Source organism: Macaca mulatta, chromosome X, assembly GCF_049350105.2.
Source record: "Macaca mulatta isolate MMU2019108-1 chromosome X, T2T-MMU8v2.0, whole genome shotgun sequence".
Lineage (NCBI taxonomy): Eukaryota > Metazoa > Chordata > Mammalia > Primates > Cercopithecidae > Macaca > Macaca mulatta.
The window spans coordinates 36,164,877-36,184,734 of NC_133426.1; the positions used below are offsets into that span (position 1 = coordinate 36,164,877).

Consider the following 19,858-nt stretch of genomic DNA (forward strand, 5'->3'; position numbering starts at 1 on the left):
GTTCCATTAAACTTCTATACAAAATGCTAAAATGATGCAATTCACATATGCTAGATAAATAGCTAGCATTCAGAAATGGATTTTTTGGATCACATTTTAAAGTACTTCTTATAGTGGCAAAGAAAAGAACAGTTTTGGATGCTCTTATGTATTTTAATAATTTGTATACTGTAGTTATTTGAAAGACTGCATGGCATAACTATGAACTACTTAGAAAAAGAGCACTTTTTTTCATTTACTATTAACATGTACTTGACTGTAAGAGTACTTATCTCAGGTTAGATTCCCCTAAAAGCAGACGCTGAGACAAGTATTTTGAGTGCAAATCGTTTATTTCAGAAGTGCTCCCAAGAAGCATCAGGAGTAGAGTAGGAAATTAAAGCAGATCATATAATGAAGTCAGTAACAGTTGTGGTTTCAATCAGGTTTCACTGTGGGCAACTGAAGCTCAGTGCCACTGGGAACCAATAGGATATATTTTAGAACATGTCTCAGACTTAACTGACTGGTGAGGAATCTGGAGTAATTAACTACCAGTTCCCTGACTGTCTTTGGTAAGGGGCCGTTGCTAGGTCGTCATTATCTTCTGGCACTCCTGCCTTGCCCTCTGTGAGCTGAGTGTGCTCTCATATGCCAGGAAAAAAAATCCCTCAAGCAGAGACTTACAGGTTTTCACAATAAGCAAACTTCAGAATGTAAAGGTGGAACTAAGGAGATATGAGCAGGGTATCAAGAGTATCTTTATAGCACATATGACTCAAATTGTTGTATTCATACCCATACCATTGGAAAACTGTCTATTAAAGGTTTGGGATAAATCAAGGAGCTGAACTTACACTGTGTACTCTAATGTGAGCCAATGTTCCATTCAGAAACTCTTGAGATATATGTAGTGAGGTAGCAGATCACAAACTGTTCATCTCATCTAGAACTTGTAGACAGTGGTTAGTAGAGTGTCACTTTGAGTAGCTCTGTATTATAGTGCTTTACTGACAGACACAGAGTTCTTTATTTCATCTTAATATTACTAAAATTATTTTTAAATTCACTTGCATTGCTACCTAATAAAACATGGGGTATACATGTAGTGAATGGTGATATGATGTAAATATACCACACTTTAAGTTATAGGGTAACAATATGTCAAATGGCAAATTTTGTACACTTTTATGATCTTAAAACAGACCTCTTAAATAAATGTAAGAAAATAATTTTTGACTTGGTAACTTATTTACTTTTACTTTGGCTTATTTTTCTAAGCTGCATGATCTGGTAAGGAAATAAGAAAGGCATCCTACATCCTTGTGTTTTAAATGAATTTACCTCCTAACCGAAATGTTCTTAAATGCAGTTATGTTTTAAACGTACAATAAGCCTCTTGTAAATTATACAGTGTAGTGCTTTAAAGACTACCACAGAAGAAAAAAGTTGTCCATTTAAAATGAGCATTATTGGGACACATCTGTTCTACTCTTTTACTTCTAATTGAATCCATTTAACCTTTATCTCCTGTCATGTTTTTTAAAATTTTCTCTTCAAATTTTTGTTTGCTATTTTTCCATTTGCATCTAATAAAAGTTATCTCTCCCAATTTCAGGTTTTTGTTCTATCCCATGTAGTACCATACTGCAGCAATAATATGCCCCCCAAATATGTGCAAAATACAGCAAAAGTCAATCCTTGTTTTGTATCCAGCAACATATATTCTGATTCTGAAAGAATTTTGCTTAGTTGGATGAACGTAAATTATGAGAATACTCGACATGTGATATGGAAAAACTGTCACAAAGGTGAGAAGTGATTTTTTCTTTAAACAAATTATTGCAAATTGTAGTGTGATGATGGAGAAGGAGCCATGGACACATTATCCACTCAGAATCCGTGGATTCTAGACCCCTCTCCAACATTTACTTTCTGTTCTACAAAAATTATGCCTCCTTAACATCTTCAAGATATGTTTCCTCACATGTAAAATGGAAATAACAAAAGATGCTTCTTTAACTTATTTTGAAGAATAACTGATTTTAAAAGCATATGGAGGAACTCTAGAAATGAAAGCCTTAATCATTGCTGACATTTTCAACTGTATAGAGTATTAAATATATAGGTGACACTGCTCAAACTTAGTACATAACTAGTTGAGATAAAGTAAAATCTTCTAGAAAACATCTCACATGTCATATGAGGATCATGTTGGAAATCACTAAGAGTAATAATGCTTCATGAATTCTTTGGAGGGTAGGTCATATTAGGCATTTTACAATGAAATTAGAAAGGCATTTCACATCCTTGTGTTTAAAATGAATTTACATTCTAACAGAACTGTCCTTAAAATGCAGGTTTTTTTTTTAACTGAGTCATAAGCCTCTTGTAAATTATGTAGTGTGGTGCTGAGACATGTTGGTGTTCACAGACAGTAGTAAGGACAGTACGCACGGTCGTTGTTCCTTTAGCTTCAATTCAACTCCTTTCTTCCAAGTACATACAAACCTGTTGTGTTTAGAGTAAACTGTTTTTTAACATGAAATAATTTTTTAATATCCAATATACAGAATTTAATTCAAACTTTACAAGTAAGGGGAAGATTAAGAGTTCAGTTTAAAAATGAGACTTTGAATTATGATTGCCCTTAAATTGAAGGTGCTATTTTAGAAAACATTCAAGAAAACACCAAGATTGAAAAAGATATATCGATATGTTGGTATTTGAGAACGGCAAATGTAGAGTACTGTATTACCTTCTAATTGACATGCTGAAAATATCAAAATTTATATCTTATAAAAATATATTTGCCCCATTAAAATACAAAAAACAAAGTACAAATAAATAATGCTAAGGTGAACTACACAAAAACACATAAAAATTGGTTTGATTATTGTAAAGTAACAGTTTGACCAGGGTTTCATAAAATATGTGTATGTATTAAAAATTAACATGTTAATTTGTTATAAAAGTATTATGGTTCTAATTTTACCAACACAGTGGCCTATGCAAGTTAATTTCAAAGATTTTGCTGCATTTTTTCCAAATAATATATTATAGACATTTACCTCTTTGCTGTTTTTTAGCACACTGAGTCCAATGCCTTTACAAAGCCTTTGTGCTTCCTGTTCCCTTTGACTAGAGCATTATTTTACCGGATATCTTCATGGTTTCCTTTCTCATTTCATTCAAGTCATTGATTAAATGTCACCTTATCTGAGAATGTTTATCAGTATCTTCTCTAAAACAGCACATCCTTCAGTCCTACTCTTTCCTGCTCTATTTTTATTTTCAATAGCACTTTTAAAATATAAATGTAATTGTAAACATAAATATATTTGTTTATCATCTGTGTCTTCCAGTAGAATGTGACCTTCTGAATAAATGAGACAAGATTGTTCCTTGGCTAATTAGGAATGTGACCTTCTTAATTAGCCAAGGAACAATCTTGTCTCATTTATTCCCAGAGCCTAGAACTGTGCCTAACAAAATAACAGACACATACTGTCTTAGCTTTGTCCTGGTATAACAGAATACCATAGACTGGGAAATTTATAAAGAATAGAAATTTATCTCTCACAGATCTAAAGGCTGAGAAGTCCAAGATTAAGATACAGGCAGGTTCTATGTCTGATAAGGGCTGCTCTCTGTTTCCAAGATGGTGCCTAGACGATGCACACTCCAAACAAGAGGAATACTATGTCCTCACATGGCAGAAGGCAAAAAAGAGGTAAACTCCCTCCATCAAAGAACAATGTATTATTCAGCAGTAAAATGAAGTGAGCTATCAAGTCATGAAGAGACATGGAGAAAACTTACAGATGTATTACTAGGTAAAAGGAGCCAATTTGAAAAGGCTACATACTGTGTGGTTTCAACTATAGGACTTTCTGGAAAATGTAAAACCATAGAGACAGGCAAAAGATCAGTGGATACTAGGCATTAGTGGGGAAGGAGTAATGAATAGGTAGTGTACACAGGACGTTTAAGGTAGTGACACTACTCTGTTTGATACTATAATTGTGAATACGTGTCATTATACATTTGTTAAAACCCATAGAATGTATAATATTAAGAGTGGGTCCTGATGTAAACTGTGAACTTTGGGTGATAATGATTTGTTAATGTAGGTTCATCAATTGTAATAAATGCACCACTGCAGTGCAAAAGGTTGATGATGGGGGAGGATTGTGTGTGTGGTAACTCTCTGTAACTTCTGATTCATTTTGCTGCAAACCTAAAAATGCTTTAAAAAACTGTCTATTTAAAAATAGTTTAGTAATACATTTTTTAAAGCAAAAAATAATGATTTCATTGTTAGACTCATTAAGCAATATGTCTAATAAATCTGAATCCATTGCTCTGATGACCTATACAGTATAAAAGTCCTTCAGAAAATTCATAAACTTCAGTACATTGCAATTTATGTAAAATTATTTGTGTGTTTTAGGTAATCATTGACCTAAATTTCAAGTCTTTAATAATGTTAGATACAACTCATGTTTTCTAAAATATTAATGTAGCGAATATCTGTAAGTTCCGCACCAAGCTTTAAATCCTGTGTGAGCACATTGAAGGTGCTGAATAAATATCTCTTAAATAGATCAATGGCTAAATGGATGGTTATATAGATAAAGCCAAAAGAAGTTGAAAACATGTTCGAGTATTTAAAACTAGTTGAAAAGCTGAACATCTGACAGAAACAGAGACAAGCCAACAGCTTATTATTGTATCAAATATTATACTTTTTCCCTTGAGGATATAATTAACCTATAAATAGTATTGTATACAGACTTATTTTGTGTTGATGTACTAATGTGCACTCTTGTCTTGGCTTTGTTCTGCTCATCTTATACATTCTCTCTTCTCCTCTGCTACTATTTTCCTTCATTTATTACAATATATAAATAACATTCTTTCTATTTCCCAAATTACTTTTCTCAATCTTCCTATTTATCTAGGATTCTTATTTCTATGTTACCTTTTTCTTATTTCTCTTTTCTTTTCAATATCTTCCTTTATGTGCCTTTCACCTATCCTTCAATCTCTATTTATTTATTTTTCCCTTGACCATTCAGGGAATAAACACTTAGATTTTAACTATGAGTGTTTCCAGAAGATACTGCTCACTGTGGCTTCTGCCTAAAAATTACAAGCTTTTTGAGCATTAAAGTTGTTCACATTCAAAGGGAGGCATTTCCTCTACTCTCTGATATACAGACACCATCTTTCCTCAGATTTCCTGTCTCACCCTTGTATGCTAGCTAAAACATTTTGGTTTTCTTTGTGGCTCTCAAGACCCTCCTTAGCATTCTCTGTTCAAGGCTTCTTTCCTTCATCACATTGATATTTTCCTTCTTCTGTCTTTGCTCCAAACCTCCACATTTTGGCCATCTATATCCTCTTGTGGTTTTGTTACTCTTCCAATGCCTCCCAGATCCAAATCTATCTTAGACCTACCTTCTCACCTCCAGTTCTGTGTATCTTACCCCTTATGAACACCTTCATTAGAATGTCCCATAAGCACCTCAAATTTCACTGGTGAAAAATCTAGGCATCCCTCCTTCTTACATCTAATTAATCACCAACCAACAATTTATTTTGATTCTATCCACAAATTATCTTCTGAATCTACCTACTTTTTTCTAGCTCCTCTGTCACTCTTGTAATTTATATCATTTCCATCAATGTCACCCTCTCATATTTACCACATCCAGTCCTGCCATTTGCCCATCTGTTTGTTGCTTACACAGCCATACTTGGTTCTTCATAAAACACAAATTTTAGCATCAGACTCTTGCCTAAAATCCTTTAATGGTATTTTATTAATTTCAATATCTACCATACCTTATAACCATAACTCTCTACATTCACTTTTGCACATTATACTTCAGCGCTGTAAACTATTGAATGGCTGCTGCTTCCTTTTCTTTTCTTTTTTTTTTTTTTTTTTACTTTTATTTTAAGTTCATGGGTACATGTTCAGGTTTGTTATATAGGTAAACTCATGTCACGGGGGTTTGTTATATAGATTATTTCATCATCCAGGTATTAAGCCTAGTACCTATTAGTTATTTCTTCTGATGCTCTCCCTCCTCCCATCCTCCACCCTCTGGTAGGCCCCAGTATCTGCTGTTCTCCTCTATGTGTCCATGTGTTCTCATCATTTAGCCCCCACTTTAAAGTGAGAACATGCCATATTTGTTCCTTCATTAGTTTGCTAAGGATAATGGCCTCTAGTTCCTGCAAGGGACATGATCTCATTCTTTCTTCTGGCTGCATATTATTCCATGGTGTATATGCACCGTGTTTGGTTCATGCAGTCTACCGTTGATGGGCATGTAGGTTGATTGTATGTCTTTGCTATTGCGAGCAGTGCTGCAATGAATATATACCTGCATGTGTCTTTATGATAGAACAAATTATATTGCTTGGGTATATACGCAATAATGAGATTTCTGGGTTGAATGGTAGTTCCATTTTTAGGTCTTTGGGGAATGGCCACACTGTCTTCCACAATGGTTGAACTAATTTACACTCCCAGCGACAGTTTATAAGTGTACCTTTTTCTCTGCAACCTCTCCAGCCCCTGTTACTTTTCGACTTTATTTTTTAATATTTTATTTTTTTGAGATGGAGTCTAGCTCTGTCACCAGGCTGGAGTGCAGTGGCGCGATCTCAGCTCACTGCAACCTCCACCTCCCAGGTTCAAGCAATTCTCCTGCCTCAGCCTCCTGAGTAGCTGGGATTACAGGCACGCGCCACCACGCCCAGCTAATTTTTGTATTTTTAGTAGAGACGGGGTTTTACCATGTTGACCAGGATGGTCTCGATCTCCTGACCTCGTGATCCACCCACCTTGGCCTCCCAAAGTGTTGGGATTACGGGTGTCAGCCACCGTACCCGGCCTACTTTTTGACTTTTTAATAAGAGCCATTCTGACTGGTGTGAGATGGTATTGCACTGTGGTCTTTATTTGCATTTCTCTAATGGTCAGTGATGTTAAGCTTTTATTCATATGCTTCTGGGCTGCATGTATGTCTTTTGAAAAGTGTCTATTCATGTCCTTTGCCTACTTTTTAATGGATTGTTTCTTTTTGGCTTGTAAATTTGTTTAAGTTCCTTATAGGTGACCTTATATTCCTTATATTAGACCTTTGTCAGGTGCATAGATTGCAAACCTTTTCTCCCATTCTGTAGGTTGTCTGTTTACTTTGTTGATAGTTTCTTTTGCTGTGCAAAAGCTTGCTTGTTTAAACAGATCTCATTTGTCAATTTTTTCTTTGGTTGCAATTGCTTTTGGTGTCTTTGTCATGAAATTTTTTCTCATTTCTACATGAGGAATGGTAGTGCCAAAGTTGTCCTCCAGGGTTTTTATACTTTTAGGTTTTACATTTAACTTTTTAATACAATTTGGATTGATTTTTGTATATAGTTTAAGGAAGGGGTCCAGTTTCAATCTTCTGCATATGGTTAGCCAGTTTTTCTGTCACTATTTATTGAATGGGGAGTCCTTTTCCCATTGCTTGTTTTTGTCAATTTTATCAAAGATCAGATAGTTGTAGGTGTGCGACCTTATGTCTGAGCTCTATTGTATTCCATTGGTTTATGTGTCTGTTTTTGTAACAGTCATCCCCTTTTTGTTACTGTAGCCGCTTTGTATAGTTTGAAGTTGGATACAGTGAAGCCTCCAGCTATGTTCTTTTTGTTTAGGATTGCCCTGGCAATTTGGGCTCTTTTTTGGTGCCTTATGAATTTTAAAATAGTTATTTCTAGTTCTGTGAAGAGTGTCATTAGTAGTGTTATAGAAATAGCATTGAATGTATAAATTGCTGTGGGCCATGTGCCCATTTTAACAATATTGATTCTTCCTATCCATGAGCATGGGATGATTCTTCCATTTGTTGGTATCATCTCTGATTTCTTTCAGCAGTGTTTTGTTAATTCTCCTTGTAGAGATCTTTCACCTTCCTTGATATTCCTAGGTGTTTTATAATTTTTGTGGCAATTGTGAATGTGATTACATTCCTGATTTGGCTCTTGCTTGACTGTTGTTGGTGTTTAGGAATGTTAGTGATTTTTCTGTACATTCATTTTGTATCTCGAGACTTTGCTGAAGTTGTTTATCAGCAGAAGGAGCTTTTGGGTTGAGACTAAGGAGTTTTTTACATATGGAATCGTGTTGTCTGGAAACAGGAAATATTTGACTTCCTTTCTTCTTATTTGGATATCCTTTATTTCTTTCTCTTGCCCAACTGCTCTGGCCAGGACTTCCAACACTATGTTGAATAGGACTAGTGAGAGAGCATCCTTGATTTGTGCTGGTTTTCAAAGGGAATGCTTCCATCTTTGCCCATTCAGTATGATATTGGCTATGGGTTTAATAGAGAGAGCTCTTATTATTTAGAGGTATGTTCCTTCAATACCTAGTTTATTGAGAGTTTTTGACATGAAGGGATGTTGAGTTTTATTGAAAGCCATTTCTGCATCAATTGAGATAATCATGCACTTTTTCTCTTTAGTTCTGTTTATGTGATGAATCACATATTTTTATTTGCATACATTGAATTAGCCTTGTGTTTCAGGGATAAAGACTACTTCATCATGGTAGATTAGCTTTTTGACATGCTGCTGAATTCAGTTTGCCGGTATTTTGGTGAGGATTCTTACACCGATGTTCATCAAGGATATTGGCCTAAAAAGATTTCATTTTTTTGTTGTTGTGTCTCTGCCAGGTCTGGTATCAGGATGATGCTGGACTCATAGAATGAGTTAGGGAGGAGGGCTTCCTTCTCAATTTTGGGGAATAAGTTCAGTAGAAATGATACCAGCTCTTCTTTGTACATCTGGTAGAATTTGACTGTGAATCCATATGGTCCTGGGCTTTTTATGGCTGGTAGATGATTTATTTCTGATTCAGTTTTGGAGCTCATTATTGGTTTGTTCAGGGATTCAGTTTCTTCCTAGCTCAGTCTTTGGAGGGTGTCTGTGTCCAGGAATTTATCCATGTATTCTAGATTTTCTAGTTTATGTGCTTAGAGATGCTCATAATATTCTCTGATAATTATATGTATTTCTATGGGGTGACTGGTACCCTTTGTAATTTCTAATTGTGCTTATTCAGATCTTCTCTATTGTCTTCTTTCTTATTCTAGCTAATGGTCTATTTCTTTTTTTCCACAAACTCAGCTCCTGGATTTGTTCATCTTTTGAGTGGTTTTTCATGCCTCAATCTCCTTCCTTCAGTTCAGTTCTGATTTTGAACTGTTCTTATTTCTTGTCTTCTGATAGTTTTGGGGGTTGTTTGCTCTTGACTCTCTAGTACTTTTAATTGTCATGTTATGTTGTTAAATTGAGATGTTTCTAACTTTTCGTGTGGGCATTTAGTGCTGTACAGTTTCCTTTTAACATTGCCTTAGATGTTTCCCAGAGATTCTGGTATGTTGTATCTTTTTTCTCATTAGTTTCAAAGAACTTCTTGATTTGTGCCTTAATTTCATTATTCACCCCAAAGTTATTCAGGATCAGGTTATTCAATTTCCATGTAATTATATGGTTTTGAGTGAATTTTTTAGTCTTGATTTCTAATTTTATTACTCTGTGGCCCAAGAAGTGGTCGTTATGATTTCAGCTATTTTGCACTTGCTGAAGCGTGTTTTGTGTTTTGTGTCCGATTATGTGATTGATTTTAGAGTATGTGGTATGTGGCAATTAGAAGAATGTATATCCTGTTGCTTTTGGGTGGATAGTTCTCTAGATGTCTGTCAGGTTCATTTGATCCAGTGCTGAGTTCAGGTCCTGAATATCTTGTTAATTTTCTGCCTTGATGATCTGTCTAATACTATTAGTAGGTTGTTAACATCTCCCACTATTATTGTGTGGGAGTTTGTCTTTTTGAAGGTCTCTAAGGACTTGCTTTATTAATCTAGGTGCTCCTGTATTGGGTGTATATTAATTTAGGATAGTTAGGCATTCTTGTTGAATTGAACCCTTTACCATTATGTAATGACCTTCCTTGTCTCTTTTGATCTGCTTTGGTTTTGTCTGAGATGTAGATTGCAACCCCTACTTTTATTTTTGTTTTCCATTTGCTTGGTAGATTTTTCTCCATCCATGCATTTTGAGACTATGGGTGTCATTGCATGAGAAGAGTCTCTTGACGACAGTATACCAATGGGTCTCTGTTCTTTATCCAGCTTACCACTCTGTGCCTTTTAACTGGGGCATATAACCCCTTTAAATTCAAGGTTAGTATTGATACGTGTGGCTTTGATCCTGTCATCATGATGTTAGCTGGTTATTATGCAGACTTGTTTGTGTGGTTGCTTTATAGTGTCACTTACAGGTGCTTTTGTAATGGCCAGCAATGGTCTTTTCTTTCTATATTTAGTGCTTCTTTCAGGAGCCCTTGTAAGGCAGGTCTGGTGGTAACAAATTCCAACATTTGCTTGTCTGAATAGGATCTTATTTCTCCTTTGTTTATGAAGCTTAATTTGGCCAGATATGAAATCCTGGGTTGGAATTTCTTCTCTTTATGAATATTGAATATTGGCCCCCAATCTCTTCTGGTTTCTGTAGGGTTTCTGTTGAGATGTCTGTTGTTAGTGTAATGGACTTCCCTTTGTAGGTGACCTGACCTTTCTCTCTAGCTGCCTTTAACAATTTTTCTTTCATTTTGACCTTGGAGAATCTGATAATTATGTGTCTTGTGGATTATCTTCTCGTGAAGTACCTTCAGTAAAGTACTTCAGTAAGAACTTCAGTAAGTTCTCTTCATTTCCTATATTTGAATGTTGGCCTCTCTAGCTAGGTTGGAGAAGTTCTCATAGATGATACCCTGAAATATGTTTTCCAAGTTGTTTACACTCTCCCTGTCTCTTTCAGGGACACCAATGAATCATAGATTTGGTCTTTTTATATAACCCCATATTTCTTGGATGTTTTGTTCCTTCCTTTTAATTTGTTTTTCTCTATTCTTGTGTGACTGTCTTTTTTTTTTTTTTTTTTTTTTTAATGGACTCTCACTCTGTTGCCCAGGCGGGAATGCAGTGGCATGATCTCATCTCACTGCAAGCTCCACCTCCCGGGTTCACGCCATTCTCCTGCCTCAGCCTCCTGGGTAGCTGGGAGTACAGGCACCCGCCACCATGCCCATCTAATTTTTTTCTACTTTTAGTAGAGACGGGGTTTCATTTTGTTAGCTAGGATGGTCTCGATCTCCTGACTTTGTGATCTGCCTGCCTTGGCCTCCCAAGTCTGACTGTCTTATTTCAGAAAGCCAGTCTTCAAGCTCTGAGATTTTCTTTACATCTTTGTCTATTCTGCTATTAATACTTGTGACTGCATTATGAAATTTTTGTAGTATGTTTTTAAGCTCTGTGAGGTCGATTACATTCTTTTCTATACTGGCTATTTTGTCAGTCAGCTCCTGTATTATTTTATTATGAGCCCTACTTTCCTTGGATTGTGTTTCAACATACTCCTGCATCCCCATGATCCTTATTCCTATCCATCTCTGAATTCTATTTCTGTCATTTCAGTCAACTCAGCCTGATTCATAATCCTTGAGAAGCGATGCAGTAGTTTGGGGAAAGAAGGCACTCTGGCTTTTTGAGTTGTCAGAGTTCTGGGACTGGTTCTTCCTCATTTTCGTGGGCTGATATTTCTTCAGCCTTTAGAGTTGCTGACCTTTGGATGTTTTTTCTTTTTTCTGTTATCTTATTTTATGACCTTGATGATTTGATTGTGGTATAAGGTGGATTCAGCTGACTGTCTTCATTTCTGGAAGATTTTAGAAGGCCAGCACTCAGTTATCTACTCCTAGACTGTGTGCTCTAACTCTGGGGAATATGTGTCAGGCCCTGACTTTGTTCTCTGGCTCCTCGAGTTTAGGAATTGACTGCACTGGGTGGGAGTGGAGGGTGAGGTGCTCCCAAACTGCTGGTCACTACACTCTTGTGAGTAGTGTCGGCCAAAGCCTTTCATAGTGCATTGGCAACAGGATCCTTCCTAATTTGTACATGCCAGCAGCAGCACAATGGGGTGCATGCACATCAGCTGCATTAGGGTGCTAGTGGGTGCTGGGGCTCCTGCCTTCATGCAGGTGTTCACTCCAGTGGTGGAGGCAACTTGGCTTTAGAGTTCAAGGAGGCCCCTACTGGTGACTCTGTCTGCTTCTTTCTGCATTTAAATTTTATAATACTTTTTGCTTTGTCTGGAATCTCTTTTCAGTGTCTCTTTATCCTCACAATTCAAGTCTCATTACAGATGTCAGCTCTTCTAGGAAACCTTCCCACAATCTCCCCAAGACTAGATGGGATACATCTTCCTTGTCTTATTTTTTATGTAAGCTTATTAAAGTGTTTGTCGTATGGTTTTCACTTTTGTTTCTACTTGCTTCTCTCTCCCATAAGAATTTAAGTCCTTTATTGCAGAGGTTTTTCTAATTTTTTATTATTAGCAAAAATAAAAAATCATAATCACAAAAATATTGAATGTTTACTAAGTGTTTGGCTCTATGGTAGGCTCTTTACTCATATTATTTATCACAACACTTGGAACATTATTGTCAAATAAACATCTGTAGAGAGTTTTTATTTCTAATGTTAAAAATATGAGGATAATAAAAATCAAACAAGTAAATATTGTTTGGCAAGGTACTGCACCACCATAGTGTCTGTGATGAGAAGTTATTGTATTAAAATTTGACATAATATGTACTATGCTAATCAAGCACTAGGACCTTCCAGAGATTTAGACAGGCGAAACTGGAGGGTGGCATGACCATTATGAACTTTATCATTTATTTATTTTGAAGTTTCCTATGTATGGAGGGAGGAATATGATACAATTATGGACAAAATTAGATTTTTTTAAAAGCTGATATTTAAACAGTGGATTTATATATGAAAATACCTGACAGATATAAAATTGAAATGTTTATTACCTTTACTAGAATCATTTCCATAGCATCCCTGTGCACTGAAAATACATCTCTCCTCACAAAAATTGATTCATCACAGATATTTCATAAGAGTAACTGCATCTAATATGACATAAATCTATAGTTTTTCATCTGGAGATACAAATTACTCTCTGAACTCTCAACTTTTCTTCATAGTTTGAATTACTCAATCCCTCTCTTTCTCTCTCCCTTTCTCTCTCTTATCAAGTTGTTTATTTTGAAATAGACCAAGTAGTATATTAGACATTTTTTTCACACTGCAACTGTTGCATTTTAGTTTTTGAATTATATTTAATTTTATTTTAGATTCAGAGGGTACACGTGCATTTTTGTGACATGGATATATTGCATACCAGTGGGGATTGGGCTTCTAGTGTGCTCATTACCCAAATAGTGAACATTGTATCCAATAGGTAATTTTTCAGTCCTTGACCTCCTCCCACTCTCAACCCTTTTTGAGTCTCCAGTGTCTATCATCTCTATCTTTATATCCATGTGCACCCATTGTTTAGCTACTGTTTTTAGTTCTCCTTCAGACTGTTGGCTATGTAGAAATGGTACTGATTTGTACATGTTGATTTTGTAGTCTGCAGCTTTACTGAATTTGTTTTTTATTCTAATGGTTTTTTGGAGAAATATTTAGGTTTCTCCAAATGTAAGATCATATCATTTTCAAACAAGGATAATTTGACTTTTCTTTATCAATTTGGATTCTTATTACTTTATTTTGTTGTCTGATTACCCTAGCTAGGATTTACAGTACTTTGTTGAATGACAGTGCTAAAAGTGAGTATCCTTGTGTTCCATACATCAGAGGAAAGGCTTTCAGTTATTCCCCATTCGGTATGATGCTAGCTTCGGGTTTGTCATATGTAGCTGTTATTATGTTATGTTCCTTCAATACTCAGCTTTTTGAGGGTTTTTAATAAGAGATGTTGAATTTTATCAAATGCTTTTTCAGCATCAATTGAAATGATTATATGTTTTTTATTCTTTATTCTGTTGATATGATGTATCACATTTGTTGATTTGCATATGTTGAACCATCCTTACATCCCAGAGATAAATCCTCCTTGGTCATGATTAATGCTGTTTTTAATGTATTCTTGAATTCAGTTTGCTAGCATTTTGTTGAAGATTTTTGCATCAATATTCATGAGATTTATTGGCCTGTAGTTTCCTTTTCTTGATGTGTTTTTCTCTGGTTTTGGTATCAGGGTAATACTGGCCTTGTAGGATGAGTTTGGAATTGTTCCATCCTCCTCAGTTTTTCAGAATAATTTAAACAGGATTAGTATTAGTTCTTTAAGTGTTTGGTAGAATACAGCAGTGAATCCATCAGGTTCTGGGCTTTTCGTTACTGGGAGACTTTTTATTATGGCTTCAATCATGTTACTTGTTATTGGTCTTTTTAAGTTTTGGATATCTTCACGGTTCAAAGTTGGTAGTTTATATGTGTCTAGGAATTTGTCCATTTCTTCTAGATTTTCCAATTTATTGACATATAGTTGCTCATAGTGGCTTCTAATGATCTTTTGAGTTGTTGCAGTATCAGTTGTAATGTCTACTTTTTCATCTCTTATTTCTTTCTTTCTTCTCTCTTTTTTTCTTAGATGGTCTGTCTAAAGGTTTGTCAATTTTGTTTTCCTTTTCAACACATCAGCTTTTTAAAAATTTTTATTTATTTGTTTATTTATTTATTTATTTTTTTGGTATAGGGTCTCACTCTGTCACCCAGGCTGGAGTGCAGTGGTGTGATCTCAGCTCACGGCAAGCTCTGCCTTCCAGGTTCATGCTGTTCTCCTGCCTCAGCCTCCCGAGTAGCTGAGACTACAGGTTCCTGCCACCATGCCCGGCTAATTTTTTTTTTTTTTTTTTTTTTTTTTTTTAGTAGAGACGGGGTTTCACTGTGTTAGCCAGGATGGTCTCGATGTTCTGACCTCATGATCTGTCAGCCTCGGCCTCCCAAAGTGCTGGGATCACAGGCATGAGTCACTGCTTCCGGTCCACATCAGCTTTTTATTTTGTTGATCTTTTGTTTTATTGTTTTCATTTTAAATGAATTTATTTCTGCTATGATCTTGATTATTTCTTTTTTTCTACTAATTTTGGGCTTGTTTTGCTCTTGCTTTTCTAGTTTTTTAGTATGCATCATTAGGTTGTTAATTTAAAATTTTCCTGTTTTTAAGGCAGGCACTTATAGCTATAAAATTCTCCCTTATTACTGTTTTTGATGTATCCCGTAGGCTTGGTATGTTGTTTCCATTATAATTTGTTTCAAGAAATTTTTCAATTTCCTTTGTAATTTCTCCATTAATCCATTGGTCATTGAAAACATATTGTTTAATTTCTATGTATTTGTATAGTTTCCAAAATTTATCTCATTATTCCTTTCTCATTTTATTCCATTGTGTTCAGGGAAGATGCTTGATATGATTCATTTTTTAAAAACTTTTAAGACTTTTTGTGTCTTAACATATAATCTATTTTTGAGAATGATCCATGTGCTGAGGAAAACAATGTGCATTCTGTAGCCTTCAGATTAAATGTTCTGTAACTGTCTATTAGGTCCATTTTGTCTATAGTGCAGATGAAGTCGGATGTTTCTTTGTTGATTTTCTGTCTGAAAGAGCTGTCAAATGTTGAAAGTGGGGTGTTGAAGTCTCCAGCTATTATTATATTGGGTTATATCTCTCTCTTAAGCTCTAATAACATCTGCTTTACATATTGGGTGCTCCAGTGTTTGCTGCATATATATTTGCAATTTTTTTTGCCTCTTGCTGAATTGACCAATTTATCATTATATAGTGACCTTCTTTGTCTCTTCTGATAGTTTTTGTCTTGAAATCTATTTTGTCTGATGTAAGTATAGGGACTCCTGCTCATTTTTGGTTTCCATTGGCATGAAAGATTTTTTTCCACCCCTTTATAATTTTAGTCTATGTGTATCTTTATAGGTGAAGTGTGTTTCTTTTCATCATCAAATCATTGAGCATTGTTTTTTATTATCTATTCAGCCACACTGTATGTATTGATTGGAGAGTTTAGTTCATTTACATTCAATGTTATTATTGATAAGTAAGTAGTTATCAATTTTGCCATTTTTCTGCTTGTTTTCTGGTTGTTTTTTGGTCTTCTCTTTCTTCTTTCTTTCCTTTCTGTCTTCTTTTAGCGAGGGTGATTTTCTCTGATTCTGTGATTTATTATTTTGCTTTATATTTTTTCTGTATCCATTGCATGTTTTTTGGTTTGAAGTTACCATTAGGCTTGCAAATATTGTCTTATAACCCATTATTTAACTTGATAACAACTTAACACTGCTTGCCTAAACAAACAAGTCAAAAGAAAGCCCTTAAGAACTCTATGTTTTAACTTCATCCCTCCCCATCTTCTGAACTTTTTGTTTCTTTTTATATTGTATAGTACTGTCTATGTCTTGTAATGTTTTTGTAGTTATTGGTTTTAATTGGCTCATCGTTCAGTCTTGATACATTGAAAGTGGGGTTTACACACCACTTACAATGTTATTATACTCTGCATTTTTCTGTGTAGTTATTATTACTAATTTGTTTAGTACTATCAGATGATTTTTTCTTGCGCATTAACGTCCTCTTCTTTCTGATTGAATTACTCCTTGTAGCATTTCTTGTAGAAGAGGTATGGTGTTAATGAAATCCCTAAGCTTTTGTTTGTCTAATAAACTCTTTATTTCTCCTCCATGTTTGATGGACATTTTTGCTGAATATAGTATTCTAGAGCAAAAGGTTTTTTTGTTTTTCTTCCTTTTCCCCTTTATTACTTTAAATATGTCATGCCACTCTGTCCTGGCCTGTAAGGTTTCCACTGTAAAGTCCACTGCCAGATTTATTGGAGCACAATTTTATGTTATTTGTTTCTTTTCTCTTACTGCTTTTAGGATTCTGTCTATATCCTTGATCTTTGGGAGTTTGATTTTTAAATTGCTGGGGGTAAGTCTTCTTTGGGTTAAATTTGTTTGCTGTTCTATAGCCTTCTTATACTTGGATATTAATCTCTATCTCTAGGTTTGGGAAGTTCTCTGTTACTATCCCTTTGAATAATCTTTATACTCGTATCTCTTTCTCTACCTCCTCTCTAACGTCAAGAAACCTTAGATTTGCCCTTTTGAGGTTATTCTCTAGGTTTTGTAGACATGCTACTTTTTTTTTTCATTTTTCTTTTGTCTCTGCTGACTGTATATATTCAAATAGCCGATCTTCAAGCTTAGTAATGCTTTCTTTTGCTGATCAATTCTGCTATTAAAGGACTTTGATGCATTTTTTAGTATGCCAATTGCATGTTTCAGCTCCAGAATTCTGCTTGATTCTTTTTAATTATTTTAGTCTTTGTTAAACTTACCCAATAGAATTCTGAATTCCTTCTCCATATTATCTTGAATTTCTTTGAGTTTCCTCAAAACATCTATTTTGAATTATGTGTCTAAATGGTCACCAATCTGTGTTTCTCTGTGATTTGTACTTGGTGATTCATTTAGTTCATTTGGTGAAGTCATGTTTTTCTGAATAGTACTGATGCTTGTATATGTTCTTCAGTGACTGGGCATTGAAGAACTCAACATTTATTGTACTATTCTCAGTCTGGGCTTGTTTGTACCCATCCTTCTTGGAGTAGCTTTCCTGATACTCAAAAGGACTTCAATGTCATGTTCCAAGCTGTATCTGCTTTAGGGGGCACCCCACGCCCAGCAATGTTGTGGTTCTTGCAGACTCATAGAGCTATTGCCTTGATGGTCTTGGATAAAATCCAGAGGAATTTTCTGGATTATCAGGCAGAGACTCTTGTTCTCTTTCTTTACTTTCTCTCAAGCAAATGAAGTCTTGTTCTCTGTTCTGAGACACCTGGAGCTAAGGGTGTAGTGACACAGACACCTCTGTAGTTGCTAGTCTTAGGACTGTGGTGAGCACAGCACTGGGTCTTACCCAAGGCCTGCTGTAACCACTCCCTAGCTACTGCTTATGTTTGCTCAAGGTCCTGGGTCTCTACAATCATCAGGTGGCAAAGCTATCTAGGCTTATTCCCTTCTTTTCAGGGTGTTGAGTTCCCCCAGGTCCCAAGTGTGTCCTGGGGTACTGTTCAACAGCCAGGGACTAAAGTCGGAAACCTTTATAGTCTACCTGGTGTCCTATTGTATTGCAGCTAAGCTGGCACTAAAACCATAAGACACAGTCCTTCCCACTCTTTCCTCCCTTTTCCAAACGCAGAGGAGCCTTACCCTGTGGCCACCACCACAGGCCCACAGTGAGTACTGCCAGACCGCTGATGTTTTTTTAGGCCCGAGGGCTCTTCAGTAAGCTTGTAGTGACTTCTGCATGGACTACGACTTCCCCTTCAGGACTGTGGGTGCCCTTTTGTCCCAGAGCAAGTTGAGAAATGCCATCCAAGAGTCAAGTTCTGGAATTGGGGACTTCAGGAGCCCACTTGGTGCTCTACCCACTGTGGTCATGCTGCTGTCTTAGGTGCAAGACAAAGTTCTCTTTACTGCTTCCTCTGCTTTTCTCAGGTGAAAGTAGTCTTACCCCATAGCCACCACACCTGGAGGTGTGCTGAGTCTCACCTGAATCCAGCAAGTCTCAGAGTCTCATCCAAGTTCCTCAACATTGTACCTGGGTATTGCTGCTGCTTTTTCAGGGCCCAAGGCCTCTTTGGTTAGCAGTTGGTGAATCCTGCCAAGACTAGGACCTTCCTTTCATGGCAGTGGGCTCCCTTCTGGCTCTTGATGTGTCTAGAAGTGGTGTCCAGGAGCTAAGTTCTAGAAAGAAGACCTCACAACTCTGAAAAGTTCCTTATCCTGCTGTGCCTGAACCGGTACTGAAGATGCAAGACAGGGTTCTCCCAACTCTTCCCTCTCTTCTCAGGTGGAGGGAAAGAATCTCCTTTGGAGCCGCAAACTGTGCAGCATGGGGGGGTAGGGAAGAGGTGATGCCAACACTCCTTTATCTCTGCCTATGCTGGTGTCCCAATAGGTTGCAGCCCCCAAGTCCTCTGGCTCTGAGTCCAGTTCAGCACCAGGACTTGCCTAGGAGTTACCATCCTTGTGGCCTATATTGCCCTTCAAGTTCATCTAGGGTCCAAGAGGACGTTAGTCTGTGGTGTTGAGCCTTGTGCAAACTCAAGTTTTGACCACTGTGATTGGTGATTCCCTTCTGGCTATGCCTGGTTTGTATGTTCCCTCTGTGGCTGGTCATCAGCTGAGTTCGGTCCAGTTTTGTTTTCTATTATAATAGGGCAGCGTTGAGTTAAGTACTTCACAATTGCTGCAATATCCCTCTCCCCAGTGCACAGAAATGCTCTCTGCCCCACACTGCAACTGCCAAGGCTTAGGGGAGGGATGGTGTCCGCAATTTAAGACTGTTTTTCCTACCTCTTCATTGCCTCTTTCAGTGATATGAACTTAAAGCCAGGTACTGTGAGTGTTCACCTCATTTTTGCTTCTTATGAAGGTGTTTCTTTTGTGTAGATATTTGTTAAATTTGTGTCTTTGCTGGGGGATGATCAGTAGAGCCATTTATTCTGCTATATTGCTCCACCCTCGATTCATAAAAAATATATTTTTTTAACATTTTAAGAATATTCACAATTGCATTGAACACAACAGGGAACTCAGAACAATGAATATATATAATAGAATTTAGTATAATGAGTGTGACATTTCAAAATCCATAATAAATATTAGTTCACTCAGTAAATAGAGCTAGATCAATTGGCTGATACTTTGAAATACAGGTAAAATTATCTCTGTATTACATACCACATACCAAAAATGCATAAATAAATAAATACCAAGATTATAAATAACTTGAAGGAAAAATAAGTGAATATATTATCTGATTTTTGTATGATAATTTATTTAAAATAATCCTCAGAAGGACAGAA

The 19,858-nt window shown here is 36.2% G+C and overlaps 1 protein-coding gene across 1 annotated transcript in view; it reads left to right on the forward strand.

Annotated features, from left to right (window-relative positions):
* Positions 1-19,858, forward strand: part of CFAP47 (cilia and flagella associated protein 47) — a 427,534-nt gene that overhangs the window by 158,148 nt on the left and 249,528 nt on the right. Inside the window, exon 33 of the mRNA XM_015127166.3 lies at positions 1,598-1,790. Within this exon, the coding sequence (XP_014982652.3) occupies positions 1,598-1,790 (193 nt within the window). The remainder of the gene's footprint in view (positions 1-1,597; positions 1,791-19,858) is intronic.